Source organism: Phacochoerus africanus, chromosome X, assembly GCF_016906955.1.
Source record: "Phacochoerus africanus isolate WHEZ1 chromosome X, ROS_Pafr_v1, whole genome shotgun sequence".
Taxonomy (NCBI): Eukaryota; Metazoa; Chordata; class Mammalia; order Artiodactyla; family Suidae; genus Phacochoerus; species Phacochoerus africanus.
The window spans coordinates 93230856-93256324 of NC_062560.1; the positions used below are offsets into that span (position 1 = coordinate 93230856).

The following is a 25469-nucleotide window of genomic DNA, read 5'->3' on the forward strand; positions in this document are numbered from 1 at the left end:
CATAGTATGTCAGAATATCGCTGGTTCCTATATTTCAGAGTTTAAGTAGCTTGCTTCGCAACATTTCTCTAATGGATTAATGATATCAACCTAACTTGTCTTTCTTATACTCATCCTTGGAAGGTATTCCTGGAGTTTCAGGGCCTAAAGGTTATCAAGGTTTGCCTGGAGACCCAGGGCAACCTGGATTGCGTGGACAACCTGGATTACCAGGACCATCGGGTAAGTATGATAAACCACCTGTAGCAAATAGATGGCAGATCCTGAGCCCTGGAACAAAATAATTATGTATTTATCATATGCAAGGGTATTTTGGATCTGGTCATGGCAATATGCTTGGATAGCTACTGAGATGTGCAGCTCTCCTTTAGCAGAAATATTGCCAAGTGGCCCAAGTGTCAACAGAAAAGATTTGTAGGATATTTTCCTTTGTTCAGTTTCTTCTCTTTGTGGCAGCAGAGTGTACACAGAATCAGAAGTACATCCAAGTAAGATGCTGTGTTTTATTTATATATCTCGCAACATAGGTAAATAAGACAGTTATCTCGTAGGAGCCTAAAGAATTCACCCTTTTCATGGAAGACAGTATGCCAAAAAGTATGTATATATATGTATGCATGACCGGGTCACTTTGCTGTACAGCAGAAATTGACACAACATTGTAAATCAACTATACTTTAATTAAAAATTTTTAAAAATTGAGTAGCTAAAAAAAAAAAAAATCACCCTTTCAGTTCTTTGCCTTCCGGTAAATCAATCATTATACCGTGGCTGCCAATTCTATTTTTTTCAAGTTTCTAGGGATAAAAATTTCACAACCTACCTTGGTAATCTGTTATAGCATTAATCACTCTTATAGTTAACATGGATTTTCTTTTTATATTTATAATAAAACTCTTGGTTGCTGCTTCTCAAGGCATTTTAGGGCCGATGGAGCATGATGGAGGATAATGTGGGCTAATGATAGCAGTTGGGCTGCCAAGGAATAGAGCAGCTGGTCTCCGTCCTCGTCAGAGCCCTTTAAGTCAGTTATTCTGCTCTGAACTCTGTACTACATTACCTCGAAGTAGTTAAAAAGAGAAAATTGGACTTCTCATTGTGGCGCAGCAGAAAAAAAATCTGACTAGGAACCATGAGGTGGTGGGTTCGATCCCTGGCCTCGCTCGGTGGGTTAAGGATCCGGCATTGCCGTGAGCTGTGGTGTAGGTCACAGATGCAGCTTGGATCTGGCATTGCTCTGGCTCTGGCGTAGGCTGGTGGCTACAGCTCCGATGAGACCCCTAGCCTGGGAACTTCCATATGCCGCGGGTGCAGCCCCGAAAAGACAAAAGACAAAAAAAAAAAAAAAAGAGAGAGAGAGAGAGAATCTTTCCTTTTCTAGCTTTGGCATACTATGCATTCTCTTCTCCCGGTTGGAAGTCAGTGTGAAAGAAAAAATAAAATAATATTTAAGGCAAGTTGTGGTCCTTAGAAAATACCTAAGTGACACCACAGAGCTCAAGCACCTAAGCTCTGGGAAGAATATGTAAACACAGCAGCCCATGATTATTGGGGATGATGGTGTCTGTGGCCTAATGTGCTGAGGGTTATCATTGACAGGGTGCCACTTTCCTCTTCCTGGCCTCACATAATCATGCCCTACAAGAGAAAGACACTTCTGACTCTTTTAAAAAGAGTCTCTTTATGTTGTATTTATCTGTGATAAATACAGGAAGGTAGTTATATACATACGCAAATAAGACTTAGTGTGATTGGAATAGTGTTGGCGTAAAAATGTGTCCTGGTGAAATTTTTGTATTTTAAAAAATAGATTTATATTAGGAGACCTCTATTACTATGATTATATCATAATAGGTTCCTTAGGAGATTTCGTATGTAACTTTTGCCTATTTTATGCTGAGTTAGATCTTTGGAACACAATCTGATATTACGATTTGATCCATTCAATTCTATGCTTGCATTTGAATTACAACCCCTTCCAGGAAACCAGGCAACCCTAGTACTGCTGACTTATGTTATTTTACCAATTTGACTTTTCTAGGTCCCAAGGGTAACCCTGGTCTCCCTGGGAAGCCAGGACTTACAGGACCTCCTGGACTTAAAGGAAACATAGGTGATATGGGTTTTCCAGGTGAGTGATAAAAGCTCCCGAATATTTAGTTCCGTTAATGGAAGATAGCTCACTATCTTTGTTATCAGAAAAGAGACTGATATTGATAGAATCAAACTGAGCCAACATCTTAGGGCAATCATACACAAATATTTGAAGTAGGAATTAAGAGACAGAGCACTAGAAAGAATTTACAAACTTCCAATTACCCCCCCCCCAAGCTATACCCCCTTTCACTTAAACTTCCCTTATAAAAAGGCTTTTGTATAATCTTGATTGTAAAGCTCTTCATTCTGTCAATCAGAATTTGCAGAATTCTTTTAAAAAAATCTTTTTGCTTGGTCATGTGCATCATGTATATCCCACAAACAGTATTTTGTAAAAGACCACATGTTCCATGTTTTTAACAGGCCCTCAGGGTGCAAAAGGGTCTCTTGGATCTCCTGGAGTTCCTGGACAACCCGGCTCCCCAGGATTACCTGGACAGAAAGGAGAAAAAGGTGATCCTGGTATTTCAGGCATTGGTCTTCCAGGTCTTCCTGGCCCAAAGGTAATCCTTCCTACTCAGGCACATGCCTGAGCAGATGTTGTTTTTCTTCAACACTGTGCTCATTCCTAATTCTTCCTTAAACAAACTATCGAATGATATGGTATAATTCTGGGCAAGAAATTCATTCCTTCTTTTTTTTTTCTCTTGTGTGTTTTAGAGTTGGTAGCCAGTCCAAAAAAAGGGGGGGGGGTCTTTCTTATTTCTTTGTTTTCTCTCTATATTAATATCTGAGTATGTTTCAGTAACCCAAAGGCATATTTTGGCCTAGTTTGGGCTTTCTTTTCCTTTTTGGTCATGGAGTTGGTCTTTGTCCTAATGTTATTATTAACTAATTTGAAGAAGTTTATAAGCACAGTAACTCCTCACATTGATGAAAGTGCAGTATTATTCTTAACTGCATATCTGAGGTAGTTCTCCAAAAATAGTTTTAACATAGCCCTCTATGCCCCTGGTATTTCAGGCATTGGTCTTCCACACTAGTCAGTGTGAAAATTTTGGAGGTGTTTCTCAAGCAATCAGATTTAGAACTTGTTTTGGAATCACTGGATTCACAAATATTTGATAAAATATTGTGAAAAAAGTAACAACTGCAGTTGATTTGCAGAAGTATTTTATAACTAGTAGAGATGCATCCCTTGTCTGTTACATACATTTCAAGTATTTTCTTCCAGTGAATTGTTTGTCTTGTAATGTTTAATCATTCCGTCACAATATAAAACTTGAGTGTTCGAAAAGGAATTGTGTTACTCAGCTTCCATGGAATTAGTGAACATTCCTACTGAGTTAAGAGTTTATTGAATAATGTTTTAAAGATAATTTCTTTTTTAATAGTATACAAAAAGGCTATGGTTTGATTGCCCAGTAAATCACCTTATTGTAAGAATAGAGAAATTTTCACATATGAATTGCAGATTAACTGTGTATAGTTCATTGAAATGAATCTTATTTTTTCTTTTCTATTTAAATGTTATCAGTAATACGTGAATGCATATTTTACTAAAAATAGTAATACAAAGTTATCAAGGGTAAAAGTGGAATTCTCCTTTATAAAATGTCTCCTTTATTCCATGCTTGTTCCCATAGGAATCCACTGTTAATAGCTGGTCTGTATATCCTTTGACTCCCTTGTGCATTCTCTCTATATATGCATACATCTGTGTACACACATACACACACACAGAATTTGGAGTTTTCTACACATTATACATATGTAGAGTCATAACACACACTATTCTATATGTTGCCTTATCATTTAATGTCTCGATATTTCTTCTTTCAGTATATATTAATTTTCTTTGTCATTGTACATTGTTTTTTAATGGCTACATGATATCCCACTTTTGTTGTAAAATAATACCATAACGAACATTCTTACACATATCTGTGGATACATGTATGATTATTTATATGGTAGAGAATCCTAGATGTGAAACTGCTAGGTCAAAACATAAATGCATTTAAATGCTGATCTCAAGTTTTTATATGAAGAGTAACAAACTAGTTTGATTTTTAAAAAATCAACCAGCACACGGTAGTGTATAGAAATATCATGTTGCGGAGTTCCCGTCGTGGCGCAGTGGTTAACGAATCCGACTAGGAACCATGAGGTTGCGGGTTCGGTCCCTGCCCTTGCTCAGTGGGTTGACGATCCGGCATTGCCATGAGCTGTGGTGTAGGTTGCAGACGCGGCTCGGATCCCGCGTTGCTGTGGCTCTGGCGTAGGCCGGTGGCTACAGCTCCGATTCGACCCCTGGCCTGGGAACCTCCATATGCCGCAGGAGCGGCCCAAGAAATAGCAACAACAACAACAACAACAAAAAGACAAAAGACAAAAAAAAAAAAAAAGAAATATCATGTTGTACACATGAAACTTACGTGTATGTTATAAATCAGTGTTACCTCAACAAAAAAATCAATCTGTGTGAAATGACGTAAAATCAGAAGTCTTCTGTCCACACATTTACGTATGTCAAATCCACAGTTCTTCCCCAAGGTAACCACTTTTAGTCGTTCCTCATGTACTTGTCTAGAAAAGGCTTTTTGTGCATATATACGAATGTGTATATGATAGATACTACATCATTTTTGAGAATCAACTTTTTACAGTCAAAACCTCTGATACTGAGGTGCATCTTACAATGGGAAACATAATTGTAATTGGAAACATTTTCTCCTCATGGAATGATGTTGCATCTTTCAAAGGTAGTGTTTTTATGTTTTTATTTACATACATGAAATCATACTATGTATCTGCTCTGAACCTACTGGTCATAACTTAAGAAATTTTAGGAAACTTTATCAGCTGATAAATATATGACTCATTCTTTTTCATAGTTATAGAGTATTTTTTGGTGTCGGCTAACCATAAGTAATTTGACCTCTTATGAGCACTGAAGTTGTTTCTGTATATTTGTGGTTATAAACACTGAAGATTCGTGTCCATATCTTACATACATATATATCTTAAAATTATTTGATAACTATTGCTATAGAATAAATTCTGAGTAGAGTTGCTGGAACCCAGTGTACATATGCATTTTTAATATAGATATTTACTGGCGAATTTTCCTAATTAAATAGTACTGCTTGACACTCCCTTGATCAATGTAAGAAATTTTTTGTTTTCTTCTCATTTTACAAATATTGGGTACTTTGATCTTTCTAATTTTGTCAATCTAATAGGTAAAATGTAGTGTATCATTGTTTAAATGCATATTTTCCTGATTCCCAGTGAGATTCCTTATATGTATATCTCCTCGTCAAAATGTCTATTCATATTCTTTGCTTCATTTTTTAGGAGGGGACTTGGTTATATATTTCCTGTTGATTTGTAGGAGTACTATATAAACAGCGAAGATGCATCTGTTGTCTATTATATATGTTGCAAAAAGTTTTTCCCAGTCAGTTGTTTGTATTACAGTGGCATTTACTGTGCATTTTGCCATGTAGAAGTTTAACATTTTTACATAAGCAAATGTTATTCATTTAAAAAATGGAGTTCCCGTCATGGCGCAGTGGTTAACAAATCCAACTAGGAACCATGAGGTTGCGGGTTCGATCCCTGCCCTTGTTCAGTGGGTTAACAATCCGGCGTTGCCGTGATCTGTGGTGTAGGTCGCAGACGTGACTCGGATCCCGTGTTGCTATGGCTCTGGCGTAGGCTGGCAGCTACAGCTCCGATTAGACCCCTAGCCTGGGAACCTCCATATGCCGCGGAAGCAGCCCAAGAAATGGCAAAAAGACAAAAAAATAAAATAAAAATAAAAAAATAAAAAATGTCTTTTGAGTATGTACCATATGCCAGGTACTATTTTAAGTGCTAGAGATAGAGCATGAGTGAAACAGTTTCACTGCCTGCATGGAGCTTATATCTCATCAATGAACAAAATAAATAAGTTTATGTTAGAAGGCATGGTGAAATTAGAGCAAGGCTTGGGGGTAAGAATTGCTGAGAAATGTTACATTTTAAAATAGAGTAGACGAGTTCCCATCGTGGCTTACCGATAACGAATCTGACTGGTATCCATGATGTTGCGGGTTTGATCCCTGGCCTTGCTCAGTGGGTTAAGGATCCAGCATTGCTGTGAGCTGTGGTTTGGGTTGCAGATGCGGCTGGGATCCCGTATTACTGTGGTGGTGGCATAGGCCAGCGGCTACAGCTCCGATTTGCCCCCTAGCCTGGGAACCTCCGTATGCCGTGGGTGCGGCCCTAAAAAGCAAAAAGTAAATAAATAAATACAGTAAAGTAGGGTAGTAAGGAAAATCTTCTCTGATAACAATTGATCAGGTGGCCTCATGCAGTGAGGGGGTGACTCATTCAAAGACCTTGACATTTTCAGAAATAAAAAGGAGGCTAGTATGAATTAAGTGTTCAGGTGAAACTATACTTTTTTCCAAATAAATTATCCAAAGGACCCAAACTCATTTTTTACAAACTCCATTCTTTACTCATTGATTTGAAATTCCATTTTACAGATTTTATAAATTTGTTTTCATTTTTTTCTAGACTGAGTGAATTTTAACATTCATATAATGGAGCCAAGATTACCATAATAACTCATCTCTGAAATTATATTGGATGGCATTAGAAAAACATGTTTCAGTTGGCCAATGTCCACAGAATATTCAGTTCTTCAAGCAAGAGTTTAACTTTTAGTTTTTCTATGCAGCCTAGAAGTATATTTCAGTAAGCAAATTCTACTCCAAATTTGAATACTCGCAGAGCTGGTAGAACCAGGAAATCATGTATTTGAAGTATCCTGTTGTTTCTTTAAGGTGGTATTAGTTTATCTCAAAATGGTCATACATTAAAAAATAAAGATTTTACTGCTTAGTTCTAATTGGCTTTGCACAATTCTGATATGCACAAGTTTGTAACCACAATTTAGTTAAATGACATCAGTCCACAACAATGTGGTTCAAATTTAAGTTACTGTGGTATGTTACCTCTTCAGTCCATAAACCACTATGTAAATAACTGTTGTGCAACATGATCAGGGAACAGTCATTTCACTTCTTTCAAATGCTGTCAGTGATTATTCACTGTGACTCTTGTTCCCATCTTACATTGACAGCAAAGCTTGGAAATGTGTTGCCTCTGTCTCTCATTGATAAACCAACTTGAAATTTAACAAAAATGGATACTCAAAAGAGAAAATTGACCAAACATTATGAAAGTGCAGTTTAAAAAGTGACTAGTTATTAAAAATCCTAAACCTGGATTTCCCACTGTGGTGCAGCAGGTTAAGAACCCAACATAGTGTCCTTGAGGATGTGAGTTCAATCCCTGGCCTCACTCGGTGGATTAAGGATCTGGCATTGCTGCAAGCTGCGTCATAAGTCGCAGATGCAGCTTGGATCCAATGTTGTTGTGGCTGTGGCATAGGCCTGCAGCTGCAGCTCCAGTTCGACCCCTGGCCTGGGAGCTTCCATATGCTACAGGTATGGCCATAAAAAGGAAAAAGAAAAGAAAGACGATAGCACTAGAAGTGAAAAATCAAATGGAAATGGAATTAGAGATAAAATAGCCAACCAATGGAATGTTGACACTGCCACCATTTGAGAGACTTTAGATGTGCAGCCAAGAGAGCTAGTGAAGATGAAATGAGCTGCATATGACTTTACTCTCTACAGGTATAGTTGCCATGAAGAAGGATTTTAATGTTTTGAGAAAAACCTTTATTTTATTTTTTGGCCATATTCACAGCATGTAGAAGTTCCTGAGCCAAGGATTGAATCATGCCACAGCAGGGACCCAAGCCACTGCAGTGACACCACCAGATCCTTAACCCACTGTGCCACAAAGGAACTCCAAGAAAAACTTTTAAAGGTCATGGAATGGTCATATTTTCCCCATTGATTTTTTTTTTTGGCAATACTATTCTTTACTAATTTTTCTCTTTGAAGGAGAACCATGCTTTTTTTACAGCACCTGTAAACAAGTCAGTGAAGTATATGAGTTTCCCATAAATATATATTATTATTTTTTGGAATGTTAGACTATCACAATACCAACTGTCTTACACAATAGTTACTGAAGGCAAGTCAGGCTATAACAAGGATTGTTCCCATTGATTTTTAAAATTTCTTTATGTGGTTTCATTGTGCATTTTCATTTTTATAGTCCCATACTACTGTGCAAAATAAGGAGTATCTGCATATATTATAAAGGAAGATTAGAATAAAAATTTCAGGAAACATAATAGTATGATTAGGGGATGCCAAGTATAAGAAAAATTCTGTAGTTAGTGAGTTGTTAAGAAATAAGGGTAGCATTAAAAGGTCAGATGGTAGTTTGTTTTACAAATGAGGCAATTTATGAGATAGTGTCCTTGTTAGTCAAAAATCATAATTAATATAATACAGTGCAAACCCTGGACAGGGAATCAATAGGCAGAAGTTTGAGTCCTGAATCTGTCTATATGACTTTATAAGTCACTTAATTCTTCTGTATTTTCATTGCTTATTAGTGAAATAGAAAAATTACCCCATGTATTGTGCATATCGAGGCTTCAATTAGATTAAAAAAAAAAACTTTTGTAAATTATAATGCACTCTGTAAAGAATATTTGTCTCCAAGATGAGATAGGTGGACTGGATGGTATCTAAGATTTATACAACACTTAAACTTAATGACAGTATTCTTTTGATGTGGCATAAGGTTTCTAACCTCCATTAATCCTTCTTAAAATAGAATCATACTATACACTCAAAACAATCCCCTGTCATAATCCTGGATAGCATTTTTGCTGAAATTCACAAGCAGAAAATCTTAGAAGAAAACATGATATATCTTCATGACCTTGAGTTAGATTAATGATTTCTTAGATATAATGCCAAAAGCCAAACAACCAAAGAAAAATTAAATTGAACTACATTATAATTTTGTGCTGCAAATGATAGCGTCAATAAAGTGAAAAGACAACTCACAGAAATGGAGAAAATATTTGCAAATTATCTATCAGATAAGAGATTTGCATCCAGAATATATATTTAAAAACTCTTGTAATTCGATGAAAAAGAAAATAGACCAATTTTTAAATGAACAAAGTCAGGTGGGCCTGACAGACCTATACATACCATCCCACAACAGCAGAGTATACATTTTTTTAAATGTATACTCAAGAAACATTCTTCAGAATAGATCATATGTTAGGCCACAAAGTAAGTCTCAATAAATTTTAAAATATTTAAACCCATACAAAGTATCTTTTCTAATTACAATAGAATGTAAACTAGGAATAGCAGCAAAAGGAAACCTGGAAAATTTACAAATATGTAGAAATAAAGAACATACTCTTAACAACAAGTAGGACAAAGATGAAGACACAAAGGAAATTAAAATATATATCCTGAGACAAGCAGAAAACACAACATACCAAAACTTATGGGCTCCATCAAAAGCAATAAATACTAAGAGAGGGATTTATAGTGTAAATGCTTGCATTAAAGAGGAATGATTCTAGATCAACCATTTAGCTTTACACATTTAGGAAGTAGAAAAAGAACAAACTCAAGAACCTAAAGCTGGTAGGAAATAATAAAGATGAAAGCAGAAATACATACAGTATAAAAGAAAAACAATAGAAAAAATAGTTAAGACCAAGAATTGGTTCTTCAAAAACATGAGCAAAATTGAAAAACCTTTAGATTGGCTAAGAGAGAGAAAAAAAAAGAAGATTCAAAAATAGCTAAAAGTAGACATGAAAGAGGGAGCATTATCACCAGTTTCACAGAAATAAAAAGGATTATGAGAGTACTATGAACAAGTGCACAACAACAAATTAGATAACTTTGAAGTGGACAAATTCCTAAAGACACCCAGTTTACCAAGATTGAATCTAAAAGAATAGATTTTTCTGAATAAACCTGTAGCTACTAAGGAGATTGAATAAGTAATAGAAAAACCTCCCCAACAAGCAAAGCCCAGAACCAGTTGCCTCTAGTGGTGAATTCTATATCACATTTAAGAAAGAATTAACACCGTTTGTTCTCAAGCTCTTTCGAAAAATTGAAGAGGAGAGAGCACTTCCAAACTGTGATGCCAGCATTACTCTGATTATAAAGCCAGACCAAGACCATAAGAAAACTATAGGCCAATATCTCTTATGTATATTGATGTAAAAGTTCTTAACAGAATACTTGTACACACAATTCAGTAGTATATTAAAACACAAGTACACCATAATCAAGTGAGATTTATTCCTGGAATACAAGAATGGTTCAACATGCAAAAATCATTAATGTAATGCATCACATTAACACAATGAGAGGAAAAACCCACATGATCATCACAATCGAAGCAGTTAAAGTATTGACAAAATTCAGTACCATTTTATGATTAAAAATAAAAAAAAAAAGGAGTTCCCGTCGTGGCGCAGTGGTTAACGAATCCAACTAGGAACCATGAGGTTGCGGGTTCAATCCCTGTCCTTGCTCAGTGGGTTAAGGATCCGGCGTTGCCATGAGCTGTGGTGTAGGTCACAGACGCGGCTCGGATCCCGCGTTGCTGTGGCTCTGGCGTAGGCCAGTGGCTACAGCTCCGATTGGACCCCTAGCCTGGGAATCTCCATATGCTGTGGGAGCGGCCCAAGAAATAGCAAAAAGACCAAAAAAAAAAAAAAACCTCAATGAACTAGTAGTAGAAGGACACTACCTGAACGTAATGAAGGCCATATATGAAAACCCCCCAGCTAATATCATACTGAATGGTAAAAAACAAGTACAGGTTGTCCTCTAAATCAGGAAAAAAACAAGGATGGACCTTCTAGCTACTTCCATTAAACATAATACTGGAAGTCCTAGCCAGAGGAATTGTACAAGAAAAAAAATAAAGTGCATCAAAATTAGAATAGAGGAAGCAAAAATATCTCTGTTCATAGGTGACATAATCTTATATATAGAAAATTCTATAGAGATTCCACATGAAAATCTAATTAGTTAAAAACTAATAAATTCAAAGTTGGAGGATAAAAATCACGGTGTGATAATCAGTTGGTTTTTGTACACTAACAAAGAACAATCCTAAAATAGGAAATTACAAAAACATCTCCATTTATAATAACATCAAAAAATATATAAAATTCTTGGGAATAAACCAAACCAAGGCAATGAAAGACTCATGCACTGAAAACTAGAAAACATGTGAAAGTAAATTAGAGAAGACAAATACACAGAAAAGCATCCCATATTTATGGATTAGAAGACAGTGTTGTTTAAAAAAAAAAAAGAAGACAGTGTTGTTAAGATATTCATACTACCCAAAACAATCTATGGATTCAACACATATTCCCATCAACTTCTTAATCACATTTTTTTCAGAAATAGAAAAATTTATCCAAAAAATACACAGACCCTCAAGGGATCCTGAACAGGAAAAAAAAAAAATCTGAAAAAGAAAAAAGCTGGAGGCATTACACTTCCTGATTACAAACTATATTACAAAGATATAGCAATGAAAACAATGTAGTGCTGGCATAAAGCCATAAAAATAAACCAACAAAATAGAAAAGAGAACCCAGCCATGAACCCTCACAAATATGGTCAAATAATCTTCCACAGGGCTGCCAAGACCACTCAACTGGAAAAGTACGATCTCTTCAACAAATAGTGAAAAGCTTAAAATGGGTTAAAGATCTAAGCATAAGACCTAAACCTATAAAACTCTTAGAAGAAAACATGAAGGGTAAACTTCATGACATTGGATTTGGTGATGGTTTCTTGGATATGATACCAAAAACAAAAGCAAAAAGGACACATAGGGAAATTAAACTACGTAAAATTGAAATCTGTACATCCAAGGACACTATCAATAGTGTGAGTGAACTCAAGACAATGAAAGGAATGGGAGGAAATATTAGCAAATCATATATCTGATAAAGGATTAATTTTCAGAGTATGTAAAGAACTCCTACAACTCATCAACAAAAAGCTAACAATCCAATTTAATATTTTCAACTCATTCTGTTTTTTTTTTTATTGGCAGTGCTTCTTCAGTTTTACAGTGGAACACAGTAAACAGTATTAACTTTTCACCAACCTTGATGTCTTCCATTCTGTATATTGCAACCAGCCTGATATTTTATTCTGGGTTATAGCATTGGATGGAAGTTAAAATGCTGTTACTACAAGATAGTAGAGAATGGCTATGATCTAGATACTCTTAGATTACAAATTTGATTTTTAACAGCAAAAAAGATATCAACTTGACTCCTATTTCTACATGAATACCTGTTATTACAACACAGTCACCTTTCCTTGAAAGCAGTTCTAGTTTCAGGCTTGTTAAAAAGCTTCTTAGTCTTACAGTGTTACTGTATTTCTTAGGTAGCTTCACAATGTTAAATTTGACTCATTAGGGGGTCAATATTCCATTTTCAGAGTTACATCAAAGCTCCCAACAACAAAAAGTCTAGAACTAGACAGCTTCACTGCTGAGTTCTACCAAACAGTTAAAGAATTAAAACCAACCCTTCTCAAACTCTTCTAAAAAACAGAAGAGAAAGGAACACTTAAAAGTTCATGTTATGAGGCCAGCATTACCCAATACCAATACCAGACAAGGATGCCACAAGAAAAAGAAAATTACATGCCATCATCACTGATAAACATAGATGAAAAAAATCCTCGATAAAATATTAGCAAGCCAAACTCAATAATGCATAAAAAGGTTAAATCATGATCAATGGGAATTTATTCTAGAGGTACAAGGATGGCTCAACATCTGCAAATCAAACACTATAATATGCCACATTAACAAAATGAAAGATAAAAATCATATCACAATAGATGCAGAAAAGCATTGGACAAAATTCAACATCCACATATAAAAACTTTTCAACAGAGTGGATACAGAGGGAACATACCTTACAACATAACTAAAAGCCACATTTTACAAGCCCACATTCAACATCATACTAAGAGATGAAAAGCTGAAAGCTTTTTGTCTAAGAGTAGGAACAAGCAAGGATGCCCAACCTCTCCACTTTTACTCAACATAGCATTAGAAGTCTTAGCCAGAGCAATTAGGTGAGAAAAAGAAATAAAATCAATCACATAGGAAAGGAAGAAGTAAAACTGCTGCTATTTCCAAATCACATAATCTGTGTTTTTAAAAAAAAAAATTAAAAATAAATTCAGTCAATTTACAGGATACCAAATCAATATTTTAAAAAATCTGTTGTGTTTCCATACACTAATAATGAACCAGCAGAATGAAAAAGTAAGAAAACAATTCAATTTACAATTGTATCAAAAAGAATAAAATACCTAGAAATAAGTTTAACCAGAGAGGTGATGGGGGGAGTTCCCATTGTGGCTCAGCAGAAACAAATCCGAGTAGTATCCATGAGGATGCGGGTTCAATACCAGGCCTCACTCAGTGGGTTAAGGTCCTGGTGTTGCCATGAGCTGTGGTGTAGGCTAGACGTGGCTCAGGTCCTGTGTTACTGTAGCTGTGGCATAGGCCGGCAGCTGCAGCTCTGATTCAACCTCTGGCCTGGGAACTTCCATATATTGCAGGTGTGGCCCTAGAAAGCACATGCACACAAAAAGGTGAAGGACCTGTAACATTGAAAACTATAAGACAGTAATGAAAGAAATTGAAGCCAATACAAGTAAAAGGAAAGATAGTCCATGCTCATTGATTGGAAGAATTAATGTCTTTAAAATATCCCTACTACCAAAGCAATCTGTAGATTCAGTGCATTCTATAAAATTCAAATGTCATTCTTCACAAAATACAACAAACAATCCTAAAATTTGTGTGGAACCACAAAAGACCCCAAATAGTTATCAAGAGAAAGAAGGATAAAGCTGGAGGCATCACATTCCCTGATTTCAAACTATATTATGAAGCTATGGTAATCAAAACAGTATAGTATTCACACAAAAACATAGATCAGTGGAGCAGAATAGAGATCCTAGAAGTAAACCCAAACATGTTTGGTCAATTAAAGTATGATAGAGAAGCCAAGAAAATACAGTGAGGAAGGAACAGTCTCTTCAATACGTGTTAAGAAAATTGGACAGCCCCATGCAAAAGAATGAAATTAGACCACTGTCTTACACCATACACAAAAATCAACTCAAAGTAGGTCAAAGAGTTAAACATAAGACCTGAGACCATAAAATTTATAGAGGAAAACACAGGTGGTAATCTCTTTGACATTGGTCTTGGCCATGAGTTTTTGAATTGGACAACAAAGCAGAGGCAACAAAAGCAAAAAACAGTGGAACTACATCAAATTAAAATTCTGCACAGCAAAGGAAAGCAACAAAATGAAAAGGCAGCCTACTGAACAGGACAAAATATTTGAAAATCATATTATCTGATTGGAGTTAATATACAAAATATATAAAGAACTCATACAACTCAGTTGCAAAAAAAATTCTGATTAAAAATGAGCAGAGAATCTGAATAAATATTTTTCCAAAAAAGATATACAGATGGCCAACAGGTACATGAAAAGGTTCTTATATCACTTAATCATCAGGAAAATTCAAATCAAAACCCAATGAGATGTCATCTCACACCTGTTTGAATGTCTGTTATCAAAAGGACAAAAAATAACAAGTGTTGGAGTTCCCGCTCTGGCACAGTGGGTTAAGAATCTGACTGCAGCAGCTCAGGTTGCTGCAGAGGTGAGGGTTGGATCCCTGGCCCAGCACAGTGGCTTAAAGGATCCAGCATTGTGCAGCTGCTGTGTAACTCACAGCTGCATCTTGGATTCAGTTCCTGGCCCAGGAACTTACATAAGCAGCAGGTGTGGCCATAAATTTTTTTAAAAAAAATAACAAGTGCTGGCAAAGATGTAGAGAGAAGGAACCCTTGCACACTGTTGGTAGGAATGTTAAATTGGTTCAGCCGCTATGGGAAACAGTGTCCATATTCCTCAAAAAATTAAAAGTAGAACTGCCATATGATCCAGCAATTCCCCTTCTGGGTATTTATCCAAAGAAAATGACAACACTGACTCAAAAACATAGTTGCACCCCATGTTCATTGCAGCATTATTTATAGTAGCCAAGCTATGGAAACAACATAAGTGTTCATTGATGGATGGATAAAGAAGTGGTTATAAAAATGAATGAAATCTTGCTATTTGTGCTAATATAGATGGACCTTGAGGGCATTATGCTAAGTGAAATAAGTCAGAGAAAGGCAAATACCATATGATGGTGTCATTTTTATGTGGAATCTAAAAATAAATGAACAAGGAGTTCCCATTGTGGCTCTGTGGTTAATGAATCCGGCCAGGAACCATGAGGTTGTGGGTTTGAACCCTGGCCTTGCTCAGTGGGTTAAGGATCCGGCATTGCCGGGAGCTGTGGTGTAGGTCGCAGACGCAGCTCAGATCCCATGTTTCTGTGGCTATGGCGTAGGCTGGCGGCTGCAGCTCGGATTAAACCCCTAGCCTGGGAACCTCCATGTGCCGTGGGTGTGACCCTAGAAAAGGCAAAAAGGCAAAAAAATAAAAATACATAAAATTAAAACACTAAAACAAACAACTGAGCTCATATGAGTACTAGAACATAATTGGTGGTTACTAGAGGTGGGGATAGGTTGGGATAGATGAAATGAGTGAAGGGTGTTAAAAAGTACCAACTTTTAGTAATAAAATAATTAAGTCATGGGGATGTAATATACAGCCTGGTGACTATAATTAATAATACTGTATTATATAATAAAAATGCTTAAAATGTTTCATCACTTTTCATCACAAGAGCAAAAGCTTTAAACTGTATTTAGTGATATTAATTAGACTTACTGTGATGATCATTTCATAATACATAACAATGTCGAATCATTATATTGTGCATCTGAAACAAATATATGTCAATTATATCTAAATTTTAAAAAGAATTATATCAAAGCTTGACATTAGAATAAATGTAGATATTTGTGGTTTAAGTGTATTCAAGTCATGTCGAACTTTTGCTGAGAATGTAAATAGAGTAGGATTTTCTCTTCTCAGACTGATTTACAGGATTCCTGGCCAGTTTGTTGATTTTCTGAGTACTATCTTCCTTTTCATATCTCCTTGCTTACATTTTTTGAAGCTCATTATTTTTTTCTTCAAGTGTATGAATAATAAGAGCTTAGATGAAAGCTGAACTAGCAAATCTTCGTCCTTTTCAGAAGTCCTAGTGATATATTTACTTTCTTTTTGCAGGTATTGAGTCTGAGGGAGTAGGGCCATAGGGTAATAAGGAGAACTGTATTAGGGAACAAGTACTGGTTAAAATTACAAGTCGGAGTTATTTGTAGAATTTAGCATACTTTATTATAAATAATCAGAAATTTGTCTCCTGCCTTTCAGGTTTCCATTAGCAGAAGATTGGCATTTTCTTCTTATTTTATAATACTGAGGTAGAAATGCCATTTATTGGATCATGAATAACAAGAAGAATTGTGATAGTTCATTCAAAGCTCTTCTGTATAAATACATAAAATGGAATCGGTTCAATCCAAAATTTAATTGTATACCTATTATGTGTCAAAATCTGCTAGGTGTATGGTTTATAAGGGTACAGACAAGAATGCATGTATTTCCAGCCCAAGATTTTTTTTTATTGTTTTTTAAAAACGGGATATAAGGAGAAAAGCTATTAGTTTAGAAAGGTTTTCCCATAATGCAGAGACACTTGAGTCACAAATCACTGATCTTGAGACAAGCATAAGCACTAAATGAAGAAGGAAGTATCCTGTAGGATGTTGAACACTTTGTTGGCGAGGTCACAGTCCTTATAAGCAGAACAGTGAGCACTGTGGTAGATTTAGTGCCATGGCATATGTTCTCCTTGTTATTGGGGAAAACATTTTAATTGTGAAAATGGGTATGAATTCTTCTAAAGCTTTATTAGAAGAATGCAGTGCAAATGTTCATTGAGCAAAAAGTTTTATATATGAATTGTCCTGACCCCAAAGACGTTTCTTTCTTAGGTAATTGAAGAATCAAGACACACATATGTGAAACTCGTTTTTTTCTTTTTTGCTTTTTAGGGCCGCACCTGCGGCATATGGAAGTCCCCAGCCTAGGGGTCTAATCGGAGCTGCAGCTGCTGGCCTATGCCACAGTCACGGCAACTCGGGATCCAAGCCGCATCTGCGACCTAAACTACAACTCACACGGCAATGCCAGAGCCTTAACCCATGGAATGTGGCCAGGGATTGAACCCACGGCCTCATGGATGCTAGTCTGGTTCATTACTGCTAAGCCACGACAGGAACTCCAGCATATGTGAAACTCTTATAAACATGATGAAACAAGAACCTACTCTAAATTTTTAGGGTAAGCTCTGTTTGTTCTGGAAGTCCTCATGGAGGAAATGGGATTTGAGATGTCCACTGAAGAATCGATATTCTTCTTCATGTTAAGATGAAATTGACTTTTTGCAATAGAACCTCCTGTAGTTATTGTTTAACATGCTTATTTTAAGCAATGAATTTTATTGTAGCATACTACAGATGACAATAACAGCTTCTGAAATCAAGCTGTCTGGACCCAAGTTCAGATTCCACCACTTAGGAGCTGCATCACTGTAAAATGGCATTAATAATAGTATCTTTCTTATAGAGTTGTTAGGATTAAGGAGAATAATGCATCTACATATAATGGAACTACGATGCCCTCTGAATTCTAATAGACCTTGGTTCTAATCCCAGTTCTGTTACTTACTAGAGACCTTAGGCAGTTGAGTTCTTCAAGATTCAGTTTTCTCATTTATAAATGGAGATGATGAAGCCTAACTAAAGGGCTGTTGTGATGATTAAATGAAGCAATTTATGTAAAGCACTTAGCAGAGTGCCTGACATACAGTAAAAGCTCTATGAATAGTTTTATGTTGTTATACAATCTGAGTTACGTAGAGACCTCAATTTTATCTTTTTATTCATGCTTTTAGGGTGAACCTGGTCTGCCTGGATACCCGGGGAACCCTGGTGTTAAAGGTTCTATAGGAGATACTGGTTTGCCTGGATTACCGGGGGCCCCTGGAGCAAAAGGACAACCAGGCCTTCCTGGATTCCCTGGTAATATTACTTTTCTTATATGTTTCTTTCTCTCCTTATCAACTCAAACGCATGTCACAGAGCAAATTCTTATTTGACCGTCTTCGGTTCTATTTCTTAATCAGATACTGACCAACAACACAATCTCAAACTAGTATTTTAATGTTTTTTGGCCCAAATGTCCTTCTATATAAAATGAGACTAGGCATTACCAACTCAACAGGGCAATATCCCGTGGGCAGAGAGACTTTGCTGGAGCATTTTTCAAGCTCTGACGGCTAGCTGCAAGTCAGTTCGGAGGCCTTACTCTTTTGAAGGTGATAATGTGCACTGCCAAGCCCTAGCCTGCTGCTACGTCTCTGAGAATGTTGTACTCTGGCACAGAGGTAGCTGTTGGTAGAACAATCATGCAGTTCCCTAAAATGACAAGGACTGAGTCATACAAGCAAAGGGACTTAACACTATAGTCAAGTAGGTAGCCTGAACTCGATTATTATAGTATCTGCTCTGTTTATGCTTGTATTTATTTTGTTTGCTTTTTTGTTTTTTGTTTTTTTTTCTTTTTTTTGGATTGCACAGTGGCATGGATGGAGTAGACCTTTGGTTATCTTTACCTTAACCTTTTTATTGAAGTATAGCATAGATACAGTAACATATACAAGACTATAGATGAATGTGTGTGTGTATATATATATATATATATAGTTATAGGAGTTCCTGTGGTGGCACAGCAGAAATGAACCCGACTAGGAACCATGAGGTTGCAAGTTCGAACCCTGGCCTTGCTCAGAGGGTTAAGGACATGAGCTGTGGTGTAGGTCGCAGATGTGGCTCGGATCTGGCGTTGCTGTGGCTGTGGTGTAGGCCGGCAGCTACAGGTCTGATTAGACCCCTAGCCCGGGAACCTCCATGTGCCCCAAAAAGACAAAAAAAATAATAAATATATAATTATAAATTATTATAAAGTATAAATGAGTGTGTGTGTATGTATATATACCCAGCATGCATATCAAGATATAAAACAGTTCCTTTACCCCACGAAGTTTACCTGTGCCACTTCACAGTGAACCGCCTCCCCCAGGTAACCACTGCTATAACTTCTATCACCATCAATTAATTTCACCTGTTTTTGGAGTTCCCATCATGGCTCAGTGGTAAAAAACCCAACTAGTATCCATGTGGATGCGGGTTCAATCCCTGGCCTCACTCAGTGGGTTAAGGATCTGGTGTTGCCATGAGCTGTGGTGTAGGTTGCAGATGTGGCTCGGATCCTGCATCGCTATGGCTGTGGTGTAGGCCAGCAGCTGTAGCTTGGATTTGACCCCTAGGCTGGGAACTTCCATATCCCTCGGTTAAGCACTCCAAAAAATTTTTTTTACCTGGTTTTGAAATTCACATAGATGATATCATATAGTATATATCTTTGTGTCTAGCTTCTTTCACTTATCATGTGTGAAGATTTATTTATCTTGTTTCCTGTCAGGAGTCTTTTTTTTTTAAATCATTGCCCTCTAATATCCCATTGAAGAAATAAACCATAATCAATTACCCATTCTCTTCTTGATGGACTTCTGGGTGTTTTCCAGTTTGGGACTATTAAAATAAAGATGCTATCAACATTCTTTGACTTGTGTTTTGGAGGACGTATGTACTCATTTCTCTTACAAAAAAAATAAAACAGTAGAATTACTGAATCATAGGATAGGTACATTTAACTTTAGTAAATAGTACCAGTTTTCCAAAGGAGTTTTATATATTACATTCCCACCTGCAATGTATGGAATATTCATGGGTAGTTCCTGGTTTATACTTTGTGTTGTGAAATGTCCAGTTGCCCATATTCTCACCTCATTTGGCATTGTCGGTCTAATTTTATTTTATTTTATTATTTTATTTTTTTGTCTTTTTGCCTTTTCTAGGGCCGCACCCATGGCATATGGAGGTTCCCAGGCTAGGGGTCTAATCGGAGCTGTAGCCACCGGCCTACACCATAGCCACAGCAACGCCAGATCTGAGCTGCGTCTGCGACCTACACCACAGCTCACAGCAACGCTGGATTCTTAACCCACTGAATGAGGCTAGGGATCAAACCCTCAACCTCATGGTTCCTAGTCAGATTCATTTCTGCTGAACCATGACGGGAACTCCACTTTTTAATTTTAGTAATTCTGGTGGGTATATAGAGGTATCTCAATGAAGTTTTAATTTACATTTTCCTAATAAATGCCAGTATTAATCACTTTTTCATGTACTTATTGGCCATTTGGATAGCATCTTTTTTGAAGTGCCTGTTCCAAGTTTTTTTTTTTTTTTACTCTTACTTGATGAGTTGTTTGCTTTTTTTCTTATTACTTTAGAGTAGTTTTTTTTATATATTCTGGATATGAGTCCTTTGTCAGATACATGTATCACAAATAGCTTCTAAAATTTCCCTCTCACTCTCCTAAAGCTGTCCTGTGATGAACAAAAGTTGTTAATTTTAATAAAATCCTATTTCTTACCCTTCTTTCTTGGTTAGTGCTTTTTGTGTCCTATTCAAGAATTTTTTTTTAAAGTATAGAGTTCCCTGGTGGCTCAGTGGGTTAAACATCTATTGTCACTGCTATGGTGCAGGTTCAATCCCTAGCCCAGGAGTTTCTGCATGCTGCAGGTGTGGCCAAAACAAACAAACAAATGAAAGAAATATTTGCATACTCAAGTTTATGGAAATATTCTAATTTTTTTCTATAATTTTTACAGTTTAAGCTTTTATGTTTACATTTCTGTTCTGTCTCAAATAATAATAGTTTTATGGTGTGATTAGGGGTCAAGGTTAATTTTTTTTTCATACAGGTATCAAACTGCTCCACACTATTTTTTTATTTTATTTATTTATTTGATGGCCATACCTGTGGCATATGAAAGTTCTTGGGCTAAAGATTGAATTGGAGCTGCAGCTGAGGCCTACACCACAGCCATGGCAACACCAGATCCAAGCCACATCTGGAACCTGTGCCACAGATTGCAGCAACACCAACACCACTTCAGTCCTTGCTGAGTGAGGCCAAGGATTGAACCCGCATCCTCACCAACACTGTGTGGGGTTCTTAACCCACAGAGCCACAGCAGGAACTCCATACTACTTCTTTTTTCATTTTAAAGAAACTCAGTTCTTCTCTTCTTCCGCTCATCAAAAACACCATTAAGGAAATGAATAGAAGAGCTGCATACTAGGAGAAAATACTTGCAAAACATATCTGACCAATGACTGATAATCTGGAATATATAAAGAACTTCTACAATTCAAAAATATTAAACCATAGAATCAACTTTTTTAATGTGGGAAAAATTTAGAATAGAGGTTTCACAGAAGGTACACAGATTCTAATAAGCACATGTAAAAGTCATCAATATCATTAGCCATCAGAGAAACACAAGTTAAAACCACAATGAAATAGCACTGCATTTCTACCAGAATGGTCATTATTAAAACAACTGCTATCACTGATGTTGTACAAGGATCTGGAGCAACTGGAATTCCCAAATATTGTTATTTATTTGTTTATAAATCGCCTATACCTGTTCTCTGACTCAGCGGCTCCACTCCTGAATATTTACCCAAAATAAAGTCTTATGTTCACAAAAATACCCCTGCAAAAATATTCATAGCAGCATTACTCATAATAGCTAAGTAGACCAGGTTTCCATAAATAGAACAGATGCTCATAATAGTTGAACCTGACAACAAACCCAAATGCCCAACAGTAAATGAAGGGACTTTTGAAAAATTTGGTGTATCCATACAATGGCATCCTACCAATTAATTCTACCAGTATAGTATGGTGGTATTTTTTATTATGAATATGTAATAATACCAGCCTCCGAATAAATCAATATAAAACAAAATTATTTCTTAAAATATCCAGCAAATGGCAGCATCTTTGGGGGGTTTTCTTTCTGTTCTTTCCTGTTTGAATGCTAACACTCTAAATTGTACTTGAATGATAGCTCTCAAAACAACATAGTTTTTCTTTTATTATTAAATTGAAATTTTTGCTCTAGGAACCCCAGGCCTTCCTGGACCGAAAGGTATTGATGGCCCCCCTGGGAACCCTGGCCTTCCAGGAGAACCTGGTCCTGTAGGTAAGAATGAAAAATAAGGATTTGCTGTTCTGTAAAACTAAGGCCTCATTCAATTTGGGAAAGTCACATCATTTCTAGGAGCTGTGAACACCTTCAGGACAAAGAAATATGGTGATCATTCACTTAGCAATCCTTGTTAGGTACAAAGTGAACAATTCTTAATAAAAGTTACTTAAAGTTGTAATTATGAGACCTTCTTTTGGGGGCTCACTCTTTTCAAGGAGAGTTATTCCAAGTATCCTATAGTAGTAGATAGAAGCTGATTATTTTAGCTTTTTTAAAAAAATAGCCCTTTTGTTTGTTTACTGAATTCTAAAGCAAATCACTTCTTTTGGACCCATCTGAGGCCTATAATGTACCCCACTTCCATCCCCACAGAGACACCTTCCTTGCTTATAAATTCTAAAGGTGGATTAAAATGAGAAAGCGAAAGGTTTTGGTTACTGAGAGAATGATCAAGCAGTTCCTTGTGCTCATCATTTGTTGTTTGTTTTCCACAAGATTTCATGATTTAAAGGCATGTTCTAGAGACACTCTGTGTCTTTTAAGTAGAACTGTGTGAAGCTAAAGTGGAAAGAATTGCGAATATGGAAGGAAAGGGAAATTGAGAAGATAGGTGTAACCTGCTGGTCTCTGTTCTTTAGGTGGTGGAGGTCTTCCTGGACTACCAGGTCCTCCAGGAGAAAAAGGCAAACCAGGTCAAGATGGTATTCCTGGACCAGCTGGGCAGAAGGGTGAACCAGGTGCTAAAATTTTTCTTTGTTCTTAATTTTCTAATTTCCTCCTTCTCTACTTAAACTTTTGTTCCCCACTTTTTTTTTTTTTAACCTCTAATGACATTTGATCTTTCTTATCCTCTAAGCTGGCACACACTTGTCCCTTCCTAGTGACCTCTTCCATTGTCCTGAGAATATTACCTCATGTTTATCAATCAAATCGCCTCCCTCTTAGGGAAAACGCCATTTTTCTTGCCCAGTTTTTCATGTCAAGAAGTTACGCGGCTTGTTTTCAACTACCCTGGACAACCTCCTTTCACTAGATAATCTATATTCCATTCATATGAGTATATAAAGATATATTTAACAATCGTCACCAATAGAATACAAGTTCATGTGGTTTTCTCATGTGAGAGTTGTAAGGCTCTGTTGGAAAGAAATCTCCATCTTTCATAAAATATACATTGTAGCATTTACTAGAAACCCAAATGATTCCAAAATAATTAGTCCTTGTTCAGTTATTATTATCTCTTTGAGAGTTTCTCGTTTATCCTGTGACAGGTCAACCAGGCTTTGGACTCCCAGGACCCCCTGGACTCCCAGGACTTTCTGGTAAACTTTAATGAAACATGCTACATCAGTCCATAAAAAGATACTATTCTCCAGTACACTTATTTTTCCATATCCGCGTACAACCCTAGACGTTTTTGTGTTTTACACATGCACACACCCACCCACACCCATATACATCTGTGATGAATTAGAAAAAACCCAAACAAAGCTAGAGTTATATCTGGAGGTATTTCTTAATTAGCATCTTAGTAGAAGGAGTCGTACTATAAAAAATGCATTGTTAAGAAAATTTATACATAGATATCTCTTCATTAACCCCATAAACAAATGTTGAGGAAATAATAAAGCAAAATTATAGAAAGAGGTAGATTTCACTAAGTTTTTAAAAACTCATCTAGAAAAATACACTTTTTTCTCCCCCACACAAACAAAACCAAGGTAATATGTACCAGTGATAAAAATGTCTCTTGAAAACTCCATCTTAATTTATGTCTTGCCTTTTGGATGGGTGTGTGTGCACACACGTCTACTTTCCCTTATTTATTCTTACTCTCATTCTAAGCACCAAATAGTTAAATGACTGAATGTGCATGCAGATATGTATGTTATATTCGGAAATGACCATTGGCTATTCTCTGGAGGCTTTTCTCAAACCACACAGAGATCTCTTAGAAATTCCTGTAGTCTTTTCGTGATCTCAGTGTGAAAATTATTACTTTAATGCGCAAATATTATACAGTTCTCAGGCATGTCTATAGTTTAGAAAAGGGGTTAAGAACAGTTCGTCTTTTATTTTTTCCTTTTTAGGGCCACACCTGTGGCATATGGCATTTCCCAGGATAGGGGTCGAATTGGAGCTTCAGCTGCCAGCCAACACCACAGCCACAGAAACATGGGATCCAGGCTGCATCCGCGACCTGCATCACAGCCCATGACAATGCCGGATCGTTAACCCACTGAGCAAGGCCAGGGATCGAACCCGTATCCTCAGGGATACTAATTGGGTTCGTTACCACTGAGCCACTATGGGAACTCCAAGAATAGTTTGTCTTGATTGCAATTCTGAATCTTGGACGGAATGGTCTTTGGAGACATACAGCAACCGTTGAATATCCTTATCTTCCATTGTCTCAAAAATTAGTCTCAAAACATTTTTTGTAGGAGTTTCTTCCAGCTACCTCTAGCCTATTCTTGTAGATATTTTATGCTTTTCTGGATTTTTCTCCTTTTTTTCCCTCATAGCTCCATAGTCATGTGATCACTGTTCTCAGTCCTAATGCAAAAGATATCTTTCAGGATGCAAGTTATCATTGTTTCTGTGTTTCTATACATAATTTAACACTTCTGCTCACAGATAAATATATTTCATAGGAAGAATGGGTTTTCTGGATGGATTGGGGATTTGGTAAGAGGTAGAAATAACCTTAGTAAATTCCATTGCTTGTTCTAATAACTGTGAGTAGCTTTAGTTTTACAAGGGAGCCTAATCCTCCGTATCATTTAATGCGTTCTCTAACATGAGTTTGCTTTCATAGGTCAAAAGGGTGATGGAGGATTACCTGGCATTCCAGGAAACCCTGGCCTTCCAGGTCCAAAGGGTGAACCAGGCTTTCATGGTTTCCCTGGTCTGCAGGGTCCCCCAGGCCCTCCTGGTTCTCCAGGTCCAGCTCTGGAAGGCCCTAAAGGCAACCCTGGGCCCCAAGGTCCTCCTGGGAGACCAGGTATGTACATGAGTGGTAGGGGATGATCTATATATTAGTCCATTTATTTCATTTTGCTGGCAGGTAATTCAGTCTTTAGGCGTTTAGAATCTATAATCAAAAGAACTTCTTTAGAATGGCTAAGCAATGAGACCCTACTGTATAGCACAAGGAACTATATTCAATC

The 25469-nt window shown here is 36.8% G+C and overlaps 1 protein-coding gene across 4 annotated transcripts in view; it reads left to right on the forward strand.

The window, feature by feature from the left end:
- The window catches only part of COL4A5 (collagen type IV alpha 5 chain), a 224677-nt gene that overhangs the window by 170818 nt on the left and 28390 nt on the right, over positions 1-25469 (forward strand). For all 4 annotated transcript variants that reach the window (XM_047764670.1, XM_047764671.1, XM_047764669.1 and 1 more), the window contains exons 34-41: positions 124-222; positions 2042-2131; positions 2521-2660; positions 18066-18192; positions 22213-22293; positions 22938-23036; positions 23571-23621; positions 25118-25303. In XM_047764670.1, the coding sequence (XP_047620626.1) occupies positions 124-222; positions 2042-2131; positions 2521-2660; positions 18066-18192; positions 22213-22293; positions 22938-23036; positions 23571-23621; positions 25118-25303 (873 nt within the window). The remainder of the gene's footprint in view (positions 1-123; positions 223-2041; positions 2132-2520; positions 2661-18065; positions 18193-22212; positions 22294-22937; positions 23037-23570; positions 23622-25117; positions 25304-25469) is intronic.